Source organism: Ogataea haglerorum (genome assembly GCF_019207285.1).
Source record: "Ogataea haglerorum isolate 81-453-3 chromosome Unknown 81-453-3_NODE_7_length_556738_cov_96.333754, whole genome shotgun sequence".
Classification (NCBI taxonomy): Eukaryota; Fungi; Ascomycota; class Pichiomycetes; order Pichiales; family Pichiaceae; genus Ogataea; species Ogataea haglerorum.
In genome coordinates this window covers 208,366-231,537 of record NW_025065157.1, presented here as the reverse complement: position 1 = coordinate 231,537, position 23,172 = coordinate 208,366, and the positions used below count along the sequence as shown (strand labels likewise).

Genomic DNA, 23,172 nt, shown 5'->3' with positions numbered 1-23,172 from the left:
GCCGCTCAGTCTTGCGGCCCAGCTCCATGTCCTTGCGACAGTCTGGACAGTACCAGATTCCCTGTGGAGGCTCCTTGAGCCCGACACAGTCGTAATGGAACCACTCGTATTTGCAGTCGGAGTTGTCGCACGCAATCATGTTCCCGTACGAGACCTGCTGGCAGAAACAGTAGAGCTCGTCCTCCTCGTTGGAATTGTGGTTCGGGGCCTTCGGAATGGTCACTGTGCCGGACGCCCCATGCTCCAGCAAGGAGTTCTTCTTGCGCGGTGCTCGTATCATCATGTCTTCCATTTCTATATCGCTCAATTCCTCGGATGTCATTCTGTTTCGTAGTCCCAGCATCGAGCCCGAATAGTTGCCCATGTACACGTTCGACGGCGTGGAGTGTCTTGACTTGCGCGGAAGCCGGCCCTTGCGCGGCACAGACCCGAGCGAGTCGAGCGACGTGCTCGAGATCTGCGAGCTCAGCATGTCCAGCATACCGTTTTCGGCGTCCTCCTCGTCGGACGACTCCTCGTTCAAGATCGGCGGCACCACGCCCTCTTGTTCGAGCTTTTCGATGTCGTTCTCCAGCTTGGTCAGGTGTTTTGCCAGGAGAAACAGCGCGGTGTTCGCCAAAACACACTTCTCCTCCTGTATCTTGCTGCCCTTCTCGAAATCCTCTCTGTTTTTCTGATATATCTGGTCCTCCTTCGGATGCTTGACTAGAGAGCCCTGCTGTTTGATATGTTTAAAGAGCTGGTTATCTCGCTGGCTGATGCGTTTCCGTATATCATACAGCTTCAGATCCTTTTCCCTCAGCTCCTCCAGCAAATACGCCAGCTCGGACGGCAGGTTTGACAGGTCCTGCATGTACTGTTCCAATAACGTGGAGGCGTCCATAAAAAAATAAATAAAATAAAATTAATTTTTTTTTCGCCATTACTACTACACCTGCTTGCTAGGTTTCCGGATATCTGTCTCGGCGTACAGCTCGTTGTATTTTCCCTGGTTGCCGTACCGACTGCGCTTCGGCTTGCGCAAGTGCGACAGGTCTCTGTGCTTTCTGTTGATGTACAGGAACACGTACATCCCAAACACAGCTATGATCACCACCGTAGGCGCAGACATGATCACGTAGTACACGTTGTCGCTGGAGCCCGTGCGGTCCTGCAGCTCCTTGTCGATCTTGCTGTTCTTGGCCACCACCGCACGTTTCTGGAAATGCACCACGACGTGAGCAGACTCTATCAGATTGAACTCCTCGTCGTCCACGGTGTCTGGCTGAACCGCAATGAGAACGGCCTTACTCTGCTGTTTTCCAAGCCAAGTGTCCAGAACCTCAATAGGGAAGAAACCGTCCCTGTTCAAGAACCAGTCGGACGAGAAGAAAGTGCCTGGAAGAGCGCCTCCCCTGTGCTCCTGCGAGTGATGAATATTTTTCGACTTGGGCTTCACCGGAGGCCCCAGGTCGACCAGGTCTCTCTTGACCAATCCTTGCTCTTTGGCCGACTCCTTGAGGAACGCGTAGTGGATCCGCACGTTCGTGGCGTCCTCGAAGTAGCGCGTGAACCACGTGAGGAAGTACGTCTTCCCCACGTACAGTCTCTGGTTCTCATGCGGAGAGCAGAACGGCTCCGAGCTCAGTTCCCGCGCAACTCCTTTCTTGTAGTAGAAGTCAGGCGTGCACCTCATGAGCGGGTTCAGCGACACGTACGTGTCGTCTTCTGGCTGCCAGATCACCTCGGTGAACACCTCGTCTTCGGCCATATTATGAGCCTTGAGCTGCTCCTTGTTGTATGTCACCGTGGTGGCCGTCTGGAAGTACGTTTTCAGGTCCGGGCGGCCGTTTTGGATTTTTCCGTTTTTCATCTTGGGGCGGATTGTCTTTGGAGAGCCGTCTTTCTTGAGAGACACCCACGGCTCGAGCCCGTCAGTCGTGGCAGGAGGCTTTGCGCTGAACGTGATTCCGCCAATCACGGTCGGCGTGACGATCTCCGGAATGCTCCCGTAAATTGTCCGCAGCCAGGGGTCCGGCTTTTCGGTCGTCTTGGTCGACTCCAGACCCTTGCCCTGCATTCTCTCTGCGTACTCCTTGTTCACGATCGCCTTCTTGATCCGCTTCTCCAAAACGACTGGTGTCTGGGACGGAACAGCTTCCGTTAGAGACGTTTGCGATGGCAACACCGGAAGAGCCGCCAGCTGGCATGCCAGCATCAAGTACACTAGGACCTTCATTGGGTGTTTATCTTTTTCAATTTGAATTAGACAAGAAAAAAAAATACCGGTTTCTTGATCACACCCTTGCACCCCACGTCTCGGCAATTGGCGGAGCCGTCGCGAGGACATCAGACAGGCTGCAGATAGCTGTGGCGATGCAGGGGGTGTTATTGGCAGTGCAATTATCCGAGCATTTCCGGCGTCAGTCTGTGGCAGGCTTCCACATGCGTCAACGACATGCGCACTACTCGGACGGCACAATTTGCGGAAGCAGAAGCAGAAACCTGCCGCACGACACACTGGAGCCCAACGCGAACTTTTGTGCCCCAGAATGGCTTTGGTTTTCAAAGGCTACCTCATGTCGTCTAATTTTCTTCCGTTACGACCACCAACGCAAGTTCATTGAAACTGCCTTCGGAACCAACTTCGGCTGTCTCGGTGGACTACTGTTCCAGGACGATGTCGCTATTGCGGCGATATTACAGGTCTCTGTTTTGTAACCCACTAAAACTTGCAATGAAACAATATCGCAGCTATCTGCGAGGCAAATGGACCGTACTGACGAGCGTAAAAAGAACCATTCTCCGGCCAGATAAACACCACTGACGTGTAGCACGCCACTGCCAGATGTGGCGAGCAATCAACATAGCCCACTCCAGAAAACCAGCTGCGATGCACGTACTGCAAAACAGGGCGAGGCAAGCCGACATTCACGGGCTCCTGCCAGGCTACGCAGACCTGTTCGTATGGTGCACAGGTGAGGCGGGACCTCGTCTTGCGCCCCAATTGCAGAAATTCAACCGTATCGCACCCCGCCGCCCCCACGACGATCGACTTGGAAATCTCGAGATTTTTCTGCAATTAAGCTCTCCTACATGCAATCTTTATTTTTCTAGCTTTCTTTTGCATCTGGCTTAGTAATACTATAGTATATAAGGTTGTGCAGCTGGAAACCTGCCTCGTCATGTGGCCAACTCCATCACTAGCAAACACCAATCTTTTCAAGCCGATCAAGGTCGGCAAGGTCGAGCTTAAAAACAGGCTTGTTTTCGCTCCAACTACGAGGTTCAGAGCAACCGAGCAGTTCGTGCCTACGGACTCAATGCTCAAGTATTACGAGCAAAGAGCCGAGAACAACGGCGGATTGCTGATTGCCGAGGCTACTTTTCCCGACTACAGTTTCGGGCTCTACGAGAATGCGCCGATGATCAGGACTCCGCAACAGGTTGAGGCCTGGAGACAGATCATCGAGGCTGTGCACAACAAGGGGTCTTATTTCAGCGTCCAGCTGTGGCATCTGGGAAGAACAGCCGATCCAAAGCTGAACAAGGCTCTGGGCGTGCCATTGGTGGCTCCGTCCGCCCTCCACCTAGACGAGGCGGCGGAGAATGCTGCCAAGGAGGCTGGCGTTGAACTTAGGGCCATGACGGTCCCGGAGATCGAAAACGTGGTGAAAGAATACGCCGCGGCGGCCAAAAGGGCTATCCACGAGGCCAAGGCCGACTTCATCGAAATCCACGGCGCACACGGGTATCTGCTGGACCAGTTCAATCACGTGAACATCAACAAGAGAACGGACAAGTACGGTGGCTCAATTGAGAACCGGGCAAGAATCACGCTGGAGGTGGTTGACGCGTGCATTGAGGCCGTGGGAGCAGAGCATGTGGGCATCCGATTGTCGCCGTATGCCAAGTTCCAGGGCGCAAAAGGTGTCGACTCCGAAATCCACCCGATCGCTCATTGGGGCTACATTTTGAGCGAGCTGGAGAGAAGAGGCAAAGAGGGCAAGAGGCTGGCGTACGTGTCTGTGGTGGAGCCACGTGTGAGCGGCTCCGAGGACAACCCCGATACGCGCAAGTTCGACGTGTCGTGGATCGGCGAGGTGTGGAAGGGCGTTCTGCTCAGATCGGGTGCCTACTTGAACGAGAATTACAAGTATATCGCCGCCGACGTCAACAAGGACGACAGAACCCTGATCGGCGTGTCGAGATACTACACCTCGAACCCCGACTTGGTGGAGAGACTGAAAAATGGTATTCCTCTGACTCCTTACGACAGATCGAGGTTCTACAAGAGGGGCTCTAACGACGGGTACCTGACGTGGGCCAAGCACGGTGAGGACCCGGAAAAACTTAAGGATCTGGCCGACGTACCTCCGAAGGCTCTGGCATAGATAAAATACGTCAATAAATTTCTTTTAGTGATTGTTCACCGGCAAATTTTCGCCGAGAGAGCGGGGCAGAAAAACGTTATATGCATGTAGTAGCATCGGGGAAATCTTTCATCTGTGCGTCGTGCTTAATAATTCAGCAGTATAAAATGGCGTGCACTTCCTCGTGAGTTCCTAACATGTCTCAAATCAAATCGCTTGCCGAGAGCAACCTCTTCAAACCAATCAAAGTCGGAAACGTCGAGCTTAAAAACAGGCTCGCGTATCCACCAACAACCCGGCAAAGGGCCACTGCCGACTTTGTGCCAACCGACTCGATGCTCAAGTACTACGAGCAGAGAGCAGAGAACAACGGCGGCCTGCTTGTCGCCGAGGCGACCTGTCCCGACTACAGCTTCGGTCCGCACCCTAACGCGCCGATGATCAAGACTCCGCAGCAGGTTGAGGCCTGGAGACAGATCATCGAGGCTGTGCACAACAAGGGGTCTTACCTCAGCATCCAGCTGTGGCATTTGGGCAGAACGGCCAACGCCCAGTTCATCAAATCCAAAGGCGTGCCGCTGGTGGGCCCTTCCAAGCTGTACATGGATGAGGCGTCTGAAAAGGCCGCCAAGGAGGCGGGCAACGAGCTCAGAGAGCTGACGATTCCGGAAATCGAGGACATCGTGAAAGATTTCGCCGCTGCTGCCAAGCGAGCCGTTCTCGAGGCCAAGGCGGACTTTATCGAGCTCCACGCCGCACACGGCTATCTCCTCGACCAGTTCATCCAGCCAAACATCAACAAGCGCACCGACAAGTACGGTGGCTCGATCGAAAACCGTGCTCGGCTGACTTTGGAGGTGGTGGATGCCTGTGTAGAGGCTGTCGGAGCCGAGCACGTGGCCATTAGACTGTCTCCGTATGCTGCTGTCCAGGGTCTTGAGGGCGTGGATGCCGAAATCCACCCGATTTCGTACATCGGCTACGTGCTCAGCGAGCTGGAAAGGAGAGCAAAGGAAGGCAAGAGACTGGCCTACGTGTCCGTAGTGGAGCCAAGGGTGAACGGTATTTTTGACAGCAAGGACGAAAGAGAGTTCAATACCTCGTGGATCTCCGAGATCTGGAAGGGCGTGCTATTGAGATCGGGTGCCTACCTGAACCAGAACTCGAAGTTCATCGAGGAGGACGTCAATGCGAACGACAGAACACTGATTGGTGTTTCGAGATACTACACCTCGAACCCGGATCTTGCAGACCGACTCAAGAGGGGTCTCACTCTGACACCATACGACAGGTCCAGATTTTACAAGATTTTCTCCAATGACGGATACATCACTTTTCCCAAGCACGGAGAGGACCCGGAGAAATACAAGGGCCTGGCGGATGTTGTTCCGCAGCCCCTCGCATAGAATTATAGCGAATTTATAGAGTGCGAATTTTAATTCCGCGATACATGGAATGCGTAGCGAGGCAGCAGAATTTGCTGATGGGGCCAACTATGAAGCGTGAATGTGTTTTCTATGCGATACCGCCAGTGGCCTCGGTGCACGAAGTGACGCTGTTTAGACAGATTTAGGCCCCTGGTATTTATCCCTGGCTGCTAGTGGAGGCAGAAGAAGTTTAACCGGCTGGAAGAACCATATATTGTCCGCTCAACATACTGGCATCGTCCACCGCTTCTTGCCATACCAAGATAGTTGCGAGCTCATTTTGCTACCATGGACAAAGCCACACCGTTTTAATCAGGCCCCTTTTCTGTTCTCTGCATTACATAATCCAATCTTTCTATGCAGCGCACAGAAAAATAAGATAACGTCTATGTCTGCTTCGAACCACTCGCCCTCTGCGAAAACCACAGCGTACGGCGCGATCCCGATCCCGAACCGCGGCAGCATGCCCAGGCGGTCGATGATGTTCAACTCGCCGCTCGGGTCCTACAAGACGTCGAACTCGCTGTCCGGTTTTGCGTCCTCGTTCCACCGTGCGCAGTCGTTCCGGTCGGTTGAGCCGCGGTTCAGGGCGTCGCGCTCGTATTTCCAGGACGACGAGGAGCTGATCGACCCAGAAACAATGGCCCCGTCCGCCGTCGGCCACAAGATCTCGACCGTGCTGCAGAACAGGCCGATCGCCGACTCGTCTGTTTTCGACGAGGCTGCCGTCGACGACGCCTCGTTTGCCGACCACAGCTACCTGGACCTCTCGCGCACCAACTCGCTGCACTCGTATGCGGCGTCGTTTCTCACCGCAGACGACTCGCTCACCTTCCGCCAGGTCGAGGACAGGGACGGCAAGATGGTGACGATGATCGCGCCGCGGTCGACCGTTCCACAGACCATTTTCAACAGCATCAACGTGCTGATCGGCATCGGGCTGCTTGCGCTGTCCAAGGCCATGACCTACTCTGGCTGGTACTGCGGAATTGCGCTCCTGGTGTTTTCTGCCTCCATTACGTACTGGACTGCTACGCTGCTCAGCAAATGCATGGACACAGACCCTACGCTGTGCACATACGCCGATCTGGGCTACAAGGCGTTTGGAGCGAAGGGCAGGCTCTTTGTTTCGGTGCTTTTCTCCATCGAGCTGCTGGGCGTCGGCGTGTCTCTGATTGTGCTATTTGCAGACTCGCTGAACGCGCTGTTCCCGCACATCTCGGTCGTCCAGTTCAAGATCATGGCGTTCTGCGTGCTCACGCCGTTCTCGTTCCTCTCGCTGCGCGTGCTGAGCGGCATCAGCCTGCTGGGGATCACGTGCACCATCTCTCTGGTGATCACCATCGTTCTCATCGGGCTCGCCAAGCCAGAGAGTCCGGGCTCCTTACTCCACCCCATGCCCACCAACCTGTACCCGGCCTCGTTGCACAATTTTCTGGTCTCGTTTGGCATCATTCTGGGCCCGTTCGGGTCGCATTCGCTGTTCCCTGCTCTCAAGTCAGACCTGGCAGAGCCAGAAAAATTCCAAAAATGTCTCTCGATCACCTACACCGTCGGCTTTCTCGCCGACTCCACCATGGCCATCGCCGGCTTCGCCATGTTCGGCGCCGGAATCCTCAACGAGATCACGCAGTCCGTCCTTGTCACAAAGGGATACCCGAACTTCGTGTATCTGCTGGTGAGTGCGTGCGTCTCTATGGTTCCCATAGCCAAGACGCCGATCAACGCGATGCCCGTGATCAACATTCTCGAGTTTGTGATGCGCGTCTCGCCCCAGCAGATCGAGTCGCCGTCGTTCTTCCAGAAACTGCTACGCGTAGCTGCCAAGCTGCTCGTCAACATGCTCTTTGTGCTGATCGCCATCGTCTACCCAGAATTCGACAAGATTATTGGCCTGAGCGGCGCGTCGCTCTGCACCATCATCTGCATCATCCTGCCCTGCGCGTTCTATCTCCGGCTGTGCCGCCCGGCCAACGCCTGGTTCTACCACGCGGTCATAGTGGCCGCCGCAATCCTCGGCGTAGCTGCCACCACCGCAGCCATTACAGATTAATCAGTAGTACTTTAATTATCACACCTGCTGGGCCTTCCCCACGCGCTTCTTCTTGCTGTCCTCCCTGCGCTCGTTGTGCTGTTTCCGCTTCTTGGCTCTTCTCAGCCGCTGCTTCTCCTCTCTCGACAGCTCTGCCTTCGACATCACGACTCCAGACTTGAGCAGCACCTCGTCCTTTCCGACCTTCGACACGGGCTTGTACACCTCCTGAGGAGCCAATGTTTGCGCGTCCGACATCGTCAGCGGCTGCGCGTCCTCCATGGAGATGGTCGACGTCTGAACCTTGACTTCCAGCTGTCTTTCCTTAGGTTTTGGAATGAAGTGCGCAGAGCAAAGTGAGTCCAGCTGGTGGTTCAGCTTGTCGAAAAGCACACTAATCTCGTCGTGCGCCTGTTTCAGCTCAGCACTGGCAGCGTCGTCCTGCTTGCCCAGATATTCCTCCTCGTACAGCTCTGCCAGAGACTTGCTCGACTTTTCTTCGCTCACTTCGACCTTTTTCGACGGACGGAAGTCTGCAAGCTCAGAGACAACCCGTTTGGGTAGGTCGTCAAACTTCTCCTCCCTGATGCGGCGTTTGATGATTTCCTCGATCGTCTCGGTCGTTTCCTGCGTAATAACAGGCACCGGCTTCGCGGCCCTGTCGAACTCGAGCTCTTCGTCCAAAAGCGTGTCTGCGTCTCTCTGCTTGGCCCGCACCTCTCCCTTCATCTGCCACTGTTTTTCCTTGATAGCCTCAGCCTCCAGCTCTTGTATCTCGCGCTGCAACTTGAGCTGCTGCTTTTCAAAGGTACTTAGTTGCTCGTTTGTGTTGTTGAAATCGGCCATGACAGAATCGAACGCAGCGTCATAATCTTCCTCTTTGAGATCAAACGAAACGGCCTTCTGTTTCGGCTGGGCTGTCTTTTGCTCCTTCTGCTCCTTTTGATCCACCTGCGGTTTGAAGAAATCGTCATAATGATACATTTCCTCGTCAGACGACTCTTCAGCGTCCAAGTCGACCTCGCTCTGCTCCTCCTCCATCGCCATCACCTGCTTGTTGAAATCGTCGATCGAGAAAAACTGGTCGTTCAGCCCAAACGCATCCTTGGACGGAGCCACATCGACAGAGGTATCTGACTCGTTTTCGCCGTTCTCAGAAACGTTCCCAAAAAACTCTTCATCAGAGCCAAGGTCTTCGCCTTCTTGTGCACTTTCATAGACCTCGGACTGGTCACTCTCAGACGTGCTCTTGTCAGATTCGCTCTCGTTCTCCGACGCGGTTTCTGGTCTTTCTGTATCTTCAGTGCACTCTTCTTCCCCCTCTTCTTCCTCCTCACTCCCCACGTCTTCCCACTCGTCGCTCCAAACACGCTCGTTCACTCCCTCAACAACGAGCTTGATCTGGCCCCAAACCTGGGACGGCGTGAGCCCTTCGACATATATCTCGTCTAGCACAGAGTGCTGTTTAGCGATTGGGTCTATAAGTTGTTTCGCTTCTGTCAGCAGTTTTGCCTCATCGAGCCCAGAAGCAAGCGCGCTCTGGGGGTCCTCGGCCAGTTTATCTAATAGACTCATGTATTTAGCTTGAAAATATTTTTTTTCAATATATATTTTTTGATAATGATCTATTCACCCGTGCACCAATCAACAGTTTGAAGTACGACGGCCAGGGTCAGGTCCTCACGTTGGAATTCGGCCATCATATTCCGCTACCGTCTCCTGAGAAATCAGCTCTCCGCCACGGAAACGATATTCTGTCACTGGAGAACATTGCATCAATAATGCTCCGAAAGGCTCGTGCTTTTTTTAGCAAGCTGGAACCGTCACCGGTGACGGCTGCCAGCAACCGTTGGCGTTCGGAAATTCACAGCATTTGTCTGAAAAGAGGTTTTCTGGGATGTTCACAAACACATCTGCTTGTCCTCTATTGAGAATCTGCAGAGAGCGGTAGACTGCGAGAGATCTACGGTCTTTTCCAGATGAAGCGCATCGCTGTCAATTTCTCCAGCTAGTGTGTTGACCGAGTGTGCTGCCATTAGCATATCTATAACAATGGAATGCCCTCTTGCGGATATACCAGGACCTATGACTCCAAATTAGGGCCCGAAGGCAACTTATAAGCTGCAGCGCGTCCTCAAATTGCAACTCCAGCTCCACCAGATAATTAAGGCATTGCCACCAGCATGAGGAAGTAAACGGCTGCAATACTACCTCAGCATTGACACCCCATTGTAGGGCTGTGATCTTGCTGCGCCACTATTTTCCAGCAATGCCAAACGCACCGGTCAGTCTTCAGCTTCGGGTTCTGCTAACTATAAAACCAGTTCAATGTCTCCAGAGCCAATTTGTTTCATCCACAAATATCTCACGCAAGCTTCCAAGGATTAGCAGGGGACTCCGTACCTCACGTCATACGGGACACATAGTTGTAAATATTAATTATTTCGGGCGATGAAAGCCTGCTACCAAAATAATTCTCGAGTACACGGGTCTCCAGACCCTCATCAAACGATTGAACTTTTCCAAGTTTATGCATAAATTAATGTCCAGCGATTGCGAGACTCAACTAGCAGACAGAAGCGAGCCGCTTCAGCCCTTTTCTCTTATTTATCTGCTGCGCAGCGCAGTGTCTGCGAGCCACCTTACTACCTTTCCCCAAGCTCCGGGTGAGATATACACGTAGCTTTCGGATCTCTCTTGCACCGTGCCTGAGGATTCGCCCAACCTACGTCTATTGTGCACGACAACTGGAAGGATCACCCGTGTCCATTCTACTGGTGCGAGGAGTGCACCTACTTTTCAGCTCAGAATAGAAATAAAACAGATTCCAAATCAGCTCGCCTCCGTGATGGACAACACTAACAAGTGCAAAAATTGCCAGAATTCCATTACAGAGGGCCAGGCGTACGAGCTGGGCGGCGAGAGATGGCACATAGAGTGTTTCCGGTGCTCGAAGTGCGATAAGGAGCTCGGAGTCAACTCGAACTTCCTGATGCTGGGAACGGGCTCGCTGGTGTGCTCCGAATGCTCCTACTCGTGTAAATCGTGCGGCAAGAAGATCTACGACATGGCAATCCTTACGGGCGACCAGGCATACTGCGCGAACTGCTTCAAGTGCAAGTCCTGCAAGCGCCCTATCGAGGATCTGCGCTACGCGCGAACCTCCAAGGGCCTGTTTTGTATGCCGTGTCACCACAAGCTGGTGGAGCGGAAACGCAAGTACGAGGCGATCAAGTCGCGCAATTTTGGTTCCTCGCTAGAGCCGCAGTCGTCCGCAGACACCGTGCCGTCTGACGAGAAAAGACACCTAGACGATGATCTGGACGACAGCAAGCCCCTTTCTGCCACGGAAAAGGTGCAAGTGGCGTCTCCTCCCAAAGTCACCAAAAGTCCTGTCTTGCAGAAGGTGGAGAGGTCTCCCATCGCGATCGAGCGGGAACGGCCGGAGGAGCTGCTCACCATCCCGTTGCGTTCACCAAATAGAGGCCAACGCTCTCCCAACATTCAGCCCGTGGCGGCGTTCACGTCGCCCAAAGTTGACGGACTGTCCGAAACCAACATGATGACGCTTACGCCGCTCAAAGCGGACCGGTCTCCGATCACAATGACCGGCGTTGTCTCGCCTGGGAACAGAAATGCTTTTATATTTGAGCAGGAGCAGGAGCCGGAACCTGAGTCGTTTGTCGATCTGAGCGACGACGAAACCGACGAGTCGGACGAAAACCCCAAAGAGGCCCCTAACCCGGTGCGCTCGCCAAGCAAGAGGCCCCCTACCGGCACTATACCACACGCACCCGAGAGACAGAGCTCGTCGCCGTACAGGGGACTCAACATTTCCGGCCTCCAGCTGGCCGATGACGATCAGCGCCAGCACGAGTTGCCAGGGGAAGTCAGCAGGGACAAGGAGAACACAGGGTTTCATTCGCGAAAGTCGTCAGGTGGTTTCAGTCGGTCGTTGTCCATCAAAAACGTTTTCCATAGACACAAGAAGAGCAACAGCGGAGCCGGGCTGGAGCATGCCAGGACCCAGACCTTGCGCGATGCGAGCCCCCCCCCACTGGACCAGGACGAGCTCCTCAAGACCCCCGACTTCGGCTCGCCGTTGCTCAGCCATAAGCGCACCCAATCAGATCTCACCACGAATCCGTTTTCTCTGCACCTGAGATCTCGCTCCGACGTCGTTTATGAGGAATATCAGCCGGAAGCGCAGATACTTCAGGTGGACAAGCAGCTCAAGGAGCTCAAAAGCGAGCTAGCATCACTTACGAGCGCAAAGGCGAACTTGATGCGGGACATCCAGTCGCTGACCGCTGAGAAAACCGGATTAGAGGAAGAGATCGCTGTTTTGAGAGAACAGAAGGAGAAGCTGGAGACAGATACCGTGGCGGAGTCCAAGGAGTCGGAGTCCACCGACTCGCCGTCGTTTGCACAGTCGGACGACACACTGCCCCAGCTGCCGTCCAAGATCTCTCTGCAGTCAAGGAAGATGGGCTCGACAGAGGAATTGGGCGACAAGCCTAAAAAGGGAGGCTTTATCCGGCGCATATTTGGTGCAAACGGCACACAGACGTCGCAGCAGAACAACTACATGATCGGGTCTCCTTCGGTCCAGGATATTGGGTCGCCACGGAATTTCAGACAGATGGACGACTCTTTCAACACGTCGCAGGAAGATATCGAGGAGAGCAAGCCTGCGAGCGGTCTTTCGGCGATGATCAAGTCAAGATCGTCCAACTTTTTGCGCGGAAACGCGTATCCGTTGGGCAAGTCGTTGTACCAGTGCACGCTGCAGGAACGTGCCGAGCTGGAGCTGCGAACGGTGCCGTTCGTATTCTCGTGCTGTTTATCAGAAATCGAGGCGCGTGGAATACGGGAGGGAATCTACAGAGTGAGCGGATCGTCGGTAGCGATTGACAAGATCGAAAAATATTTCGAGACTGTGGAAGTCTCCAACGAAAAGGACGTTAGTAAGGCGCCATCCGTCCTAGAAGGCGATATAAATGCTGTGGCGGGAATGCTAAAGAGATACTTGAAGAAAATTCCGGATCCCGTGATACCGTTCAAGAATTATGAACAATTCATCGAGGTGTCCAAGATCCAGAACGAGGCAGGCAGGTTTGCAGGGCTAAAAACGTTGCTCAACGACCTGCCTGAGGCGAACTTTCTGGTGCTCTTCCAGCTAGCAAAACATATGGGCGTGGTGGTGCGCAACTCCAAAATCACGAAGATGACGTACAGCTCGCTGGCCACGGTGTTTGCGCCAACGCTGGCTCGCGACAACACGTTCAACCCGCAGCGAGAGATTCTCGACAACGGAGCCAAGACCGCCGTGACCGAGTTTCTGTTCCGCCACCACGAGGATCTTTTCAGGCGAGCCGTGGCCTAGTTGACGTCTGTGATGCTCGTGCTGGAGTACATCTCCAGTCTCCTGTGGCCTATTCGGAGGAGATGCTCGATTGCTGCGAAGTTGCGCTTGGGGATGTCTCTGTAGCGAGCGAACTCGGAATGGATGAAAGACACCCAATGCGCACGTTTATCCTGATGTTAGGACGGAAATGGCAGTGACACTTACAGCCGGCTTTGTCCGGGTCGCCCTTAGACAATTGCGATATAGAGAAAGCACTTCTTTCTGTAGACCTGAAAAACGCTTAGGCATGAAAAAATAAAAATGTAGAAATCAAATTAAATCATTAGGGTGCGTTTTACAGCGAAACTACAAATTCCAGCGTCGCTAGCTGTTTCTTACTTCACCATTTATTACCTAATAGAAAGTGGTTGGACGCTTGGCCGAGTAAAGCTTGGCAGGCTTGGTGACTCTGTGAGGCAATGGGAACTTGAGGTCCTTGGTCAAGAATTGTCTGATGTACTGTCTCTTGACATCGTCGGTCTTCTCAAGCTCGACAACCTTCAAGATGTGGATAGATCTAAATCTGGCTCTGTGTCTGGCAGCAAGGTCAGCGTACATGGTCTCGACAGCACCGACTCTGCTAACGTCTCTGTATTCCTTGTACATGTTGTGAGTTCCAGATCTGGAGTCGTATCTGATCCAGATACCGAAGTTCTTGACCTTGGTTGGGTGGGTCTCGCTGATGACGTTGAGGGAGACGATTTCACCAGAGGCCTTCTTGACCTTGTGCAGTTTTTGCAAGAAGTACCAGTATCTCGACTTGGCGACAACGTCGTTAGGAGCAAAGATTCTCATTCTGTACAACTTTGGCTCAGGCACGGACTCGGTAGGCAGCTTTCTGCCGATAACCTGGTATTCGTAAAGACGGGACATGTTGGTCTTGTTGAAATGTATAAAATTTTCAGCTTGAAAAAATTAATATTTTCAAGGGCCGCCAACCCGGGTCTATACTCACGTGACACCAGAAAGAAGGGCGTTTTCTCTGGCCTCAGGAGTGGTCGGAGGTAGAGGTGCAAGGAGGAAACCGCATCTCTCCAGATCACACCACCGATCTCGTTCTTCTCGTACCGGTCGTTTACTCTGAAGAATAAATACGTCCCACATGTAGCCACCCTCTTGCCAGCCATGAACTCGACGCTTATTGGAACAGCCCGCGAGGTGTTTGAGCACCACCCACACCTCACCGTGCTCGAGAAGCTATGGAAATCTTGGTACGATTATATGGATAACGACGTTCTTGCTACCGGCTTGCTTTTCTTCCTCACACACGAACTTGTCTATTTTGGAAGATGTCTGCCCTGGATGGTGATTGACAAGATTCCATACTTCCGCCGCTGGAAGATACAGCCGTCCTATGTTCCTTCTGAAAAGGAGCAATGGGAGTGTCTCAAGTCTGTGCTACGCTCGCATTTTTTGGTCGAGGCACTTCCGATCTGGACGTTCCATCCGATGTGTCAGAGACTGGGCATTAGCGTTGCCGTCCCATTCCCGTCCTGGACGAAGATGTGCCTCGAGTTTTGTCTGTTCTTTGTGCTCGAGGATTTCTGGCATTACTGGGCTCACAGACTGTTCCATTACGGTCCTTTCTACAAATATGTTCACAAACAGCACCACAGATACTCTGCTCCGTTTGGGCTCACCGCCGAGTATGCTCATCCAATAGAGGTGATGTCGCTTGGCTTTGGAACCATTGGCTTCCCTATCATTTATGCATACTTCACGCGAGACCTTCATCTATTCACCATTACCTGCTGGGTTTGCCTACGTTTATTCCAAGCGGTTGACGCACACTCCGGCTACGACTTCCCATGGTCATTGCACCATTTCATCCCCTTCTGGGCTGGTGCAGAGCACCACGATCTCCATCACCACTACTTCATAGGCAACTACGCCTCATCATTCCGGTGGTGGGACTACACTCTGGACACTGAGGCTGGGCCAGAGGCCAAGAAGCAGCGTGAACAGAGATGGAAGGAGAAGGAGGAGAAAAAGCTTCGCAAACAATTGCTGAAAGAGAAGCTCCAGTAGATACGGGCGTAAAAAGAAAGTGTTCATGGCAAGACAGATTTTGGGAGTAGGGCGTTCTTCTCACATCGAGAGGCCTTCGGGAGGCAGTAATACATTTCTATAAAATGTGATCAAAAGAGGACCCTGTGTTGAGTCTCCAAACTTATCTGGCACAAAAACTTGATATTAATTTTATTCTTTGTGATTTACGCTTAATGCCCCAGATAAACCGCGGACAGTTGCTACTGTTCATTATTTTTTTGACATTCCTGTTGCCGAGCGCCCCGCCTGAGGAGGCTGGCTACCTCTCGCCGGAGGAGCGCAAGCGAATGCTGGGCGACTTGAAAGATACCATCAGGACAGCAAGAACCGCAATGACGACTAACGACTACGCCTCTGGGTACGGAAACGTGACAGGATACAAATTGAGCTACGGGGACGCAGTGAAAGGCCGCAAGGTGGAGGACTGGCCGTTTCCGGACCACTCAGGTTTTTTAGAGGACGAGAAGCATAGTATACTGCCCAATAAAATCAGCCAGCAGGCATGGGAAATTTGGAGCCATCGCGATGCGGCTTCCGGAGCATTTTGGCGAAACATTACCAGCACGCTGCGTGGCGAGTACTCTCTGCAAGACGCGTTTGTGCGTATACCCATGCCCATACCCGAGTTTTACCAGAACTTGACGGAATACAGCGATATTACTAGCAACTCGACAGTCCATCCCGGGAACGTCACAGATGAAAAAGGACTTATTGAGCTCACTCTGCACAATTTCAACTACACTCCAGAGAGTAAAGATACCACCATCGTGAGCGTGAGCGTTAAACTGAGCGATCTGAAAGAACAACATGACCACAATTTGCGGCTCCAAGGGGCGTACCATCAGGAGACAGGAAATTTGGTCGCCGTCTCGAATTCGGGCAAGTTCAACGGAATATATGGTCTGCCGCATCTGAACCTTGAAGACGGCCGCTATTTCAACCAGACGAGGGCGCTGATGGAGAGCAGTGTCAACCGCACTGATATTGACTCGCTAGACATGTCTTATCTGGAAGACCTTCTCGAGAAGAGCGCCAACTGCGAATACATAGCGTATATGCATTTCGAGGCTACCAACCTAACTTCGGAGGAACTTGAGGTGATTGACACCGAGCTCGAAACCCCATTGGGACGACCACACAAGCCTGTTCCCAAGATCAATCTAGTCTCCGGCCTCTTGTACTCGCCAGACTGCGGTCTATCGATTCGGGTGAACAAGGCTGTGGGACCGCGCGACGAGGTCCAACAGAATCAAGTCAAAAACGTTCTTCTTTTCGGGATCTTGCTGATGAGTGCGCAGATCTGGCTATTCGTCAAGCAGATGGGGTCCACAAACACTCCGTCCACGATGTCGTGCATTTCGTTTTGGTCTGTGGCCACCATCAACCTTGTGGACGGGTCCTTGTCGATGATCTCACTTCTGTGCTCGCTAGTGATGGACTCGCTCTACATTCAGTTTGCCGTGTGTGCTTTTCTGGCGTTTACCTGTTCGTCCATTTTTGAGATGAGGTATATGATTCTCATTTACGCTGCACAGATCAACGAGAGAAACATTAGTTGGAGAACTGCTTTCCAGGGCACCCCGATAGACGAGCGCGAGAACAACAACGAGAACAACAACGAGAACACGCAGCCCAACCAAGCCAATCCTGTGACCACCCAAGACGAACAGACCATCAGTGGCCAGTTGTACATGCGCTTCTTTTTCTCCCTAATTGTGTTTTCCTTCCTGGTGCTAAATGTGACTCTGTGGCCGAAACCGCAGCGTGTCGTCTTTGAGTACATTATCGGACTTGTGATGAACTCGTTCTGGATTCCGCAAATTTACCGGAACGTGATCAGAGGCTCCAGACGGTCTTTCAGAAAAGACTTCATAATAGGCACCTCCATCATCAGGCTCCTGCCAATCATGTACGTCACGATGTTCAAGAACCCATTCTATCACCACAGGGATTACAAGCTTGTCACATTGCTGACTCTTTGGATGGCATTGCAAGTATTCATGCTTTACCTGCAGGAGTTACTGGGGCCACGCTTTTTCCTCCCAGACAAATATTTGCCCAAGACTTACGATTATCATCCAGTTCTTTCCTTCGACGATCTCGAAAACTCGTTCAACGTCGACCACGAGGTTGTTGACACGTCGCATTCACACTCGAGATGCAAGATAGATTGTACCATTTGTATGAACTCTTTCGAGGTTCCAGTTCTCCACAGCGGTCATGATAAGGAGGATAACAGCAGCATTGGTCTGATGGCTCGTCGCTCCTACATGGTGACGCCTTGCAGACACATATTCCACACCGAATGCCTGGAAAACTGGATGAAGTACAAGTTACAGTGTCCCGTGTGCAGAAATAGTCTGCCACCCTTGTAGAAAAATAAATGAAATAAATAAAAGTCCAAATTTTAGTCATTTCAAATGGGGCCTCCGAAACAGGTGAAGGCCTGTCTTTTTGACATGGATGGCCTTCTCATAGACTCCGAATCCGTGTACACCGTGTCTATATCCGACATACTGAGCAACAGGTTCAACATTCCAGGCGGTCTTACGTGGGACGTGAAGATGAAACTCCAGGGTCTCCCGGGACCGCAGGCATCTCAGACGGTAATTGACGAGTACAAACTCGAAGGGATTACTGCTCAGGAGCTGTATGAGTGGACTTCAAGAAAACAGGCAGAATTATGGCCGAAGGTGCAATTTCTACCAGGAGCTCTAGATCTGATCAAGAAGCTTGCAGCCAAGGGAGTTCCCATGGTTGTGTGCACTTCCTCCCACAAAGACAAGTATGACATAAAAACCGCACATTTGCAAGAGGGTTTCAAGCACTTCGAGCTGGTGATCACGGGAGACAACCCCGTGATTGCAGGAAAAGGCAAGCCTCTTCCATTTATATGGTGGTTAGGGCTGTCAGAGCTGAACGACAAGCTGCGCAGCGAGGGCCGTATACAGGAGGATATTAAAATCGAGGAGGTTTTGATATTTGAAGACGCGGTTCCTGGCTTGATCTCCGGAAAGCGTGCTGGCGGCTACGTCATCTGGGTGCCTGATCCACATGTTCTCGAGATAACCAGGCCGGACGAGCTGTTGGAGAACGGTGCAAAGGGTGAACTTTTGAGCAGTTTGAAGGAGTTCGACCTTGCCAAATATAATCTAGAGTTATAGAGCTGATATTAATTAATAAGCTTTTTAAATACAAGCACGAGAATAATTTATCTTTATAAATCCAGTCTAGTAGGGAGCATTGCGGAAAAGGAAAGATATACTCTCTCCATTATGCAAACGTCTGATGGCTTCGGCCAAGACACCAGAAACATCAATGGTGTCCAGCTTTGGACAAAGCTTAAGTTTCTCTTCAAACGGCACAGTGTTGGTACACACAACCCGTTCGAGCTTCGACTTGTTGATATTCGCGATGGCATTTCCGCTCAATATTCCGTGCGTCACGATCGCAATGACCTCCTTGGCCCCGTTTTCCAGCAGAACTTCCGCAGCCTTGGCCAAAGTTCCACAGGTATCGGCCATGTCATCCACAATGATGCAGGTTTTTCCGGTAACGTCTCCAACAAGGACCATACGACTCACCTCGTTGGCTCTGGCGCGCTCCTTGTGTATAAGAGCGAAGTTCAGGTCCAGACGATCGGCAAGACCAGCAGCACGCTTGGCTCCCCCCGCATCCGGAGACACTATGATAGCGTTATTGACATCAAGCTTCTCACGAATATACCTAACAACCGAAGGCTCTGCATACAAGTTATCAACGGGCACATCGAAGAAGCCTTGAATTTGGGAAGCATGTAGGTCCATGGTGATCACATGGTCGCATCCGGCGCTCGTAAGCATATCTGCCATCAACTTGGCCGTAATGGGCGCACGGCTCTTGTCTTTTCTGTCCTGTCTGGCGTAAGGGAAGTTCGGCAGAACAGCAGTGATTCTTCTCGCTGAGGCGGTTTTGCAGGCGTTAATCATGATCAGCAGCTCCAAAACTTTGTCGTTGACAATTCCTGACCCGATTTGCATTATAATGTAGATATCTTCATCTCTGATGGACTCTCCAATGGAGAAGGACACCTCCTTGTTGGAATCACGTTTGATGTCCACAGGGGTCAGCGAGAGCCCCAAGCTGAGAATTAGCTCAACATTATGAAAGCAGAATACCTACCGCTTCGCCACAAGCTCCGCCAGATTTCTCTGGGTATCACTGGCTAGCAATTTAATCGAATTGGAGGACATTGACGAGGACAAATGATTGATAGTATTAAAATTTTTTTTGTGGTGCAAAGATGGAAGTTCCGGTGAAGCGAGAGTCTAGATAGATAAGCGTTATCGTAATCTAGGCAGTTATTTGGGGTTCGGCCAGTTTTGCCATTTTGCACCTAGCGGGAAGCTTCGACAAAGTTCTGGATGCCCATGTGCGCCTGATGCAGGCAATGTCAATTTTGAAACCGCATTGTTTTACATAATCAGATGATGCGTCGGAAGAGGTAAATTAATTAATTACCGAGCATCAAAAAATTACTGATTTGACGTCCCGATGGAGTCTTCCAGATCTGCCACTTTTATCCACAACATAGAGACGTTTGTCAAAGCCGGCATGCTTCCAAAGCTCATAGATCCACAGCTGCCTCCTGCTTTGATGCAGCAGTATTCCATACCGCAGCTAAGATTGTCCGATCTGGAGTTTTCGCAGACTAGCGATGATCCGCCACGCAAAATAGTCAATTTCAGCTACGAGGCTTCCAAAATGACTGCAAACTCATCATAAATGTGCAGAGACGCAGCGTGCAAATTGTGGCTTAGGATGTCCAATCAGAGCCATCCTGGCCCGGTTTATATTTGGCAACAGTGTCAAAATGTTTCAGACAGACTCCAAATGTAAAATCTGCGATAGAAGTGTTAGTCGTGCTATGCTGCATTACAAATGAGATATACAAGAACAACCGGAGATAATGTCTATATTCCTATCCTAAAGCGTAGATAATTTTATGTGCTGAATATTTTTCACTGGGCCAGCGTGTCTGGGTAGAAGAAGAAGGAGATGGCGATGATCAGATATGTGCTGACCAACATGACACCCTCGAGCCAATTCGACTCTCCATCCAAAATCAGATAGTTTGTGATCAGAACAGCAACAAACATCACTGCCGTCTCGTAGGTGGAGAAGTACAAGGACATCGGAACGTCGAATATCCAGCCTATCAGCACCAAGAGCGGAGTGACAAACAAGGAGATCTGAATCGACGAACCCACGGCAACGCCAACAGCAAGGTCCATTTTGTTTTTGTAGGCCACAACCACAGCAGTGACATGCTCTGCTGCATTACCAACGATAGGGATGACGATCAGACCAATGAAAGTCTTGGAAAGACCGGAACTCTCCACAACCTCGTCGATAGAAGACACCAGGGAGTCGGCGGAGAACGACACGAGAACGGTGGTGACGAGAAGCACAGCCACAGAGGCCATCGTGCCAATGTGTTTCGGCTGCGGTCCCGGACCGAGCTCCAAAAGAGATTTCGGCCTGTTCACTAAAAATCCCCTTCTTGGGTGGGCTGTGTCTTGAGAGTCCAGCGTGGTGTTACTGGTGGCCTCGTCTATAGGAGGAGATTGTTCCTCGTCACTGGGCTCCAGAACCTGCTCAAACAGAAATTTGTGAGTTTTCAGTTGGAAGCAAAGGTACAAGCAGTACACGATAAGCAGAAGCACCGAGGTTGCTCTGGAGAAATCGAGAATTTTGGATTCCAGGTCCTTTGTTTTGGACGGAAGTGAGGCATGGAACGCTGCTGGAAGCAGCAGTCCGCTCATCGAGAGTGCCAACAGCGAGCTCATGGTCTGAGCAACCGTCTGGTTGAAGGACTGCTGAGGATACCAGATTCCTCCTGCCACGAAGCAACAGCCGAGCACGAGGAGCACGTTCGAGAGGATGGAGCCCAACATAGAGGCCTGGACCACGGTGATCTGGTTCTGGCTCAACGCGATAACACTGACAATAACCTCAATTGCATTTCCGAACGTGGCGTTGAGCAGCCCTGCTATCGAGTCATTGTGGATAGCTTCTCCTAGTTCCTCGGTGGCATAGGCCAGCACGGATGCTAGCGGGATGATGGCGAGGAAGTTAAAGGAAAAGACCAGTGAGGCTTTCCACCCGAGCCAGTCTGCTAGATAGCCCAGGGGAACGAAAAACAGAAGGAAGTTAATGGGAGACGATCCCAAAGTCAACTTGACGACATGGGGGAACTTATTCGTTTGGTCGGTGATGGCGGCGGGGACCATCAATGGCGTATCTTCCGAGGGCATAGTACGCTAGCAAATGGGACCCCTTGAGGTGAAACGGACAGACAAGAGAAGCTAGTAAGATTATTGTTTTTTAAAGCGCGGCACAGTAATTCTTTGCGTCGGTCGACGTATGATTACTTCTACACTGGGAAGTCTGAGGAGGGGACAAAATTTAGTATATTACAGTGACCGAATTAGGACAATGCTGCTCAGAGAAGCATGTTTTTTAATGAGCAGCAGGCGTTGCTCTTTCTTTCCAAGGCCGTTAAATTAACCGCGCCAAGAGAGACTTTCTGGCTATTATGCAGACTGCATAGCTGAATAAGCGTTTTTACGCGTACGCTGTAGGATGCATCTCGTCAATCTGAATTATCTTGCCCCTTTCGAGAGCGCGCATCTGCTATCTGACCGTGAAAAAAGCCTGTCGAAATGGTGATAATTATTTTCGCGTCGCGTCCCGACCACTTTGCAGGCACCATGCATAAATATGGACGACATACCAGGTTGAAAAATTTATACCTAGCTTGCTGGTCGTATCTCGCTACTTTGGGCCTTCATTCTTTTCACGCTTTGCCATGTCGGACGTTCAAGCCCTCTACCACTTTCTCAGGAGACCCGTGTCGCCAGACATGATCCAATGTCTGGTCAACACCACCAGCTCGGTGATTGCCGTTCCCGACTACTCCAGCTCGTCGCTGCCATCGCCGCCAGCCTCGCCTTTGGAGACGCCCGTTCCTTCCCTCTACCGCTTTATTGAGGCGCTCATTGACCATTCCCACGTCCAGACACCCACTCTCATGTCGAGCCTCGTCTATCTGATCAGATTACGCGAGATCCTGCCGCCAAACAGCACAGGAATGGAGACCACCAGACACAGGATCTTCCTCGGCTGTCTGATCCTGGCCGCGAAAAACCTCAACGACTCGTCGCCTCTGAACAAACACTGGTGCAAGTACACCAACGGCCTGCTCTCCTTGAAAGACGTCAATACCCTCGAGATGGAACTAATAGGATACCTGGGCTGGGATAACATCAGAATCAGACAATCAGACCTCATCGCAACGTTCAGCCCTTTCCTGGAACCAATTAAGTTCAAGCTCAGACGACAATTCGAGGCTAAGATCGCCAAACATAGGGAACTCACCAGAGACCTGACCAAAACTCACGCCTCATCCCCTGTGCCTTCTCCAACGCAGCCGCTGTATGCTAGCTGGACCAAACCTGCCTCGCAATCACACCTGCCTTCTCCATCTCCACAGAGGCCAAAGATGACCATTAGAAGATCATCTGGATCCACCAACCTGAACGATAAATACTCTGCATACAACTTGCAGAAACCATACTCATTCCAGTCGCTACCAACTACCGCATCCGTTCCTTCGCTTTCGACATCCTCCTCCATTCCCTCTCTGGCCTCAACAAGCTCCACCACCTCGACAGTATACCCGGTGGACGACTTGAACCCAGAACCGCTGAGGCTACCAAATTCGCAGTCACGTGACTTGGCAGAAAATAAAGAGAATCACATCACGGGCCCCTATCTCCGGGTCATCAACCCAGACATGCTGCCTTCCATACACTAGAGATACTTTATATGTTTACAGTGTTGAGCCGGACTCAATATCAATAT

The 23,172-nt window shown here is 51.7% G+C and overlaps 16 protein-coding genes across 16 annotated transcripts; 10 read left to right on the top strand and 6 right to left on the bottom strand.

Moving 5' to 3' along the window:
* Nucleotides 1-5: 5 nt before the first annotated feature.
* On the bottom strand, nucleotides 6-883 carry KL911_002801 (uncharacterized protein; the record flags this gene model as incomplete). Its single annotated transcript, XM_043197911.1, has 2 exons — nucleotides 6-412; nucleotides 484-883. 2 exons carry the CDS (start codon nucleotides 881-883, stop codon nucleotides 6-8), a joined length of 807 nt encoding a protein of 268 aa, XP_043054399.1.
* Nucleotides 884-928: 45 nt separating this feature from the next.
* On the bottom strand, nucleotides 929-2,218 carry KL911_002800 (uncharacterized protein; the record flags this gene model as incomplete). Its single annotated transcript, XM_043197910.1, has 1 exon — nucleotides 929-2,218. One exon carries the CDS (start codon nucleotides 2,216-2,218, stop codon nucleotides 929-931), a length of 1,290 nt encoding a protein of 429 aa, XP_043054398.1.
* A 137-nt stretch (nucleotides 2,219-2,355) lies between these two features.
* Nucleotides 2,356-2,700, top strand: KL911_002799 (uncharacterized protein; the record flags this gene model as incomplete). Its single annotated transcript, XM_043197907.1, has 1 exon — nucleotides 2,356-2,700. The coding sequence occupies one exon, from the start codon at nucleotides 2,356-2,358 to the stop codon at nucleotides 2,698-2,700; it is 345 nt and encodes a 114-aa protein (XP_043054397.1).
* A 127-nt stretch (nucleotides 2,701-2,827) lies between these two features.
* On the top strand, nucleotides 2,828-4,373 carry KL911_002798 (uncharacterized protein; the record flags this gene model as incomplete). The annotated part of the gene is made up of 2 exons (XM_043197906.1): nucleotides 2,828-3,002; nucleotides 3,187-4,373. The coding sequence occupies 2 exons, from the start codon at nucleotides 2,828-2,830 to the stop codon at nucleotides 4,371-4,373; spliced, it is 1,362 nt and encodes a 453-aa protein (XP_043054396.1).
* A 176-nt stretch (nucleotides 4,374-4,549) lies between these two features.
* KL911_002797 (uncharacterized protein) lies at nucleotides 4,550-5,758 on the top strand (the record flags this gene model as incomplete). Its single annotated transcript, XM_043197905.1, has 1 exon — nucleotides 4,550-5,758. One exon carries the CDS (start codon nucleotides 4,550-4,552, stop codon nucleotides 5,756-5,758), a length of 1,209 nt encoding a protein of 402 aa, XP_043054395.1.
* Nucleotides 5,759-6,167: 409 nt separating this feature from the next.
* Nucleotides 6,168-7,832, top strand: KL911_002796 (uncharacterized protein; the record flags this gene model as incomplete). The annotated part of the gene is made up of 1 exon (XM_043197904.1): nucleotides 6,168-7,832. One exon carries the CDS (start codon nucleotides 6,168-6,170, stop codon nucleotides 7,830-7,832), a length of 1,665 nt encoding a protein of 554 aa, XP_043054394.1.
* An 18-nt stretch (nucleotides 7,833-7,850) lies between these two features.
* Nucleotides 7,851-9,386, bottom strand: KL911_002795 (uncharacterized protein; the record flags this gene model as incomplete). Its single annotated transcript, XM_043197903.1, has 1 exon — nucleotides 7,851-9,386. One exon carries the CDS (start codon nucleotides 9,384-9,386, stop codon nucleotides 7,851-7,853), a length of 1,536 nt encoding a protein of 511 aa, XP_043054393.1.
* A 1,273-nt stretch (nucleotides 9,387-10,659) lies between these two features.
* On the top strand, nucleotides 10,660-13,197 carry KL911_002794 (uncharacterized protein; the record flags this gene model as incomplete). Its single annotated transcript, XM_043197902.1, has 1 exon — nucleotides 10,660-13,197. One exon carries the CDS (start codon nucleotides 10,660-10,662, stop codon nucleotides 13,195-13,197), a length of 2,538 nt encoding a protein of 845 aa, XP_043054392.1.
* A 375-nt stretch (nucleotides 13,198-13,572) lies between these two features.
* On the bottom strand, nucleotides 13,573-14,091 carry KL911_002793 (uncharacterized protein; the record flags this gene model as incomplete). The annotated part of the gene is made up of 1 exon (XM_043197901.1): nucleotides 13,573-14,091. One exon carries the CDS (start codon nucleotides 14,089-14,091, stop codon nucleotides 13,573-13,575), a length of 519 nt encoding a protein of 172 aa, XP_043054391.1.
* A 252-nt stretch (nucleotides 14,092-14,343) lies between these two features.
* KL911_002792 (uncharacterized protein) lies at nucleotides 14,344-15,246 on the top strand (the record flags this gene model as incomplete). Its single annotated transcript, XM_043197900.1, has 1 exon — nucleotides 14,344-15,246. The coding sequence occupies one exon, from the start codon at nucleotides 14,344-14,346 to the stop codon at nucleotides 15,244-15,246; it is 903 nt and encodes a 300-aa protein (XP_043054390.1).
* Nucleotides 15,247-15,440: 194 nt separating this feature from the next.
* On the top strand, nucleotides 15,441-17,642 carry KL911_002791 (uncharacterized protein; the record flags this gene model as incomplete). Its single annotated transcript, XM_043197899.1, has 1 exon — nucleotides 15,441-17,642. One exon carries the CDS (start codon nucleotides 15,441-15,443, stop codon nucleotides 17,640-17,642), a length of 2,202 nt encoding a protein of 733 aa, XP_043054389.1.
* A 45-nt stretch (nucleotides 17,643-17,687) lies between these two features.
* On the top strand, nucleotides 17,688-18,431 carry KL911_002790 (uncharacterized protein; the record flags this gene model as incomplete). Its single annotated transcript, XM_043197898.1, has 1 exon — nucleotides 17,688-18,431. One exon carries the CDS (start codon nucleotides 17,688-17,690, stop codon nucleotides 18,429-18,431), a length of 744 nt encoding a protein of 247 aa, XP_043054388.1.
* Nucleotides 18,432-18,497: 66 nt separating this feature from the next.
* KL911_002789 (uncharacterized protein) lies at nucleotides 18,498-19,678 on the bottom strand (the record flags this gene model as incomplete). Its single annotated transcript, XM_043197896.1, has 2 exons — nucleotides 18,498-19,424; nucleotides 19,661-19,678. The coding sequence occupies 2 exons, from the start codon at nucleotides 19,676-19,678 to the stop codon at nucleotides 18,498-18,500; spliced, it is 945 nt and encodes a 314-aa protein (XP_043054387.1).
* Nucleotides 19,679-19,800: 122 nt separating this feature from the next.
* Nucleotides 19,801-20,031, top strand: KL911_002788 (uncharacterized protein; the record flags this gene model as incomplete). Its single annotated transcript, XM_043197895.1, has 1 exon — nucleotides 19,801-20,031. The coding sequence occupies one exon, from the start codon at nucleotides 19,801-19,803 to the stop codon at nucleotides 20,029-20,031; it is 231 nt and encodes a 76-aa protein (XP_043054386.1).
* Nucleotides 20,032-20,267: 236 nt separating this feature from the next.
* Nucleotides 20,268-21,563, bottom strand: KL911_002787 (uncharacterized protein; the record flags this gene model as incomplete). Its single annotated transcript, XM_043197894.1, has 1 exon — nucleotides 20,268-21,563. One exon carries the CDS (start codon nucleotides 21,561-21,563, stop codon nucleotides 20,268-20,270), a length of 1,296 nt encoding a protein of 431 aa, XP_043054385.1.
* Nucleotides 21,564-22,117: 554 nt separating this feature from the next.
* Nucleotides 22,118-23,125, top strand: KL911_002786 (uncharacterized protein; the record flags this gene model as incomplete). The annotated part of the gene is made up of 1 exon (XM_043197893.1): nucleotides 22,118-23,125. One exon carries the CDS (start codon nucleotides 22,118-22,120, stop codon nucleotides 23,123-23,125), a length of 1,008 nt encoding a protein of 335 aa, XP_043054384.1.
* Between the last annotated feature and the right edge of the window lie 47 nt (nucleotides 23,126-23,172).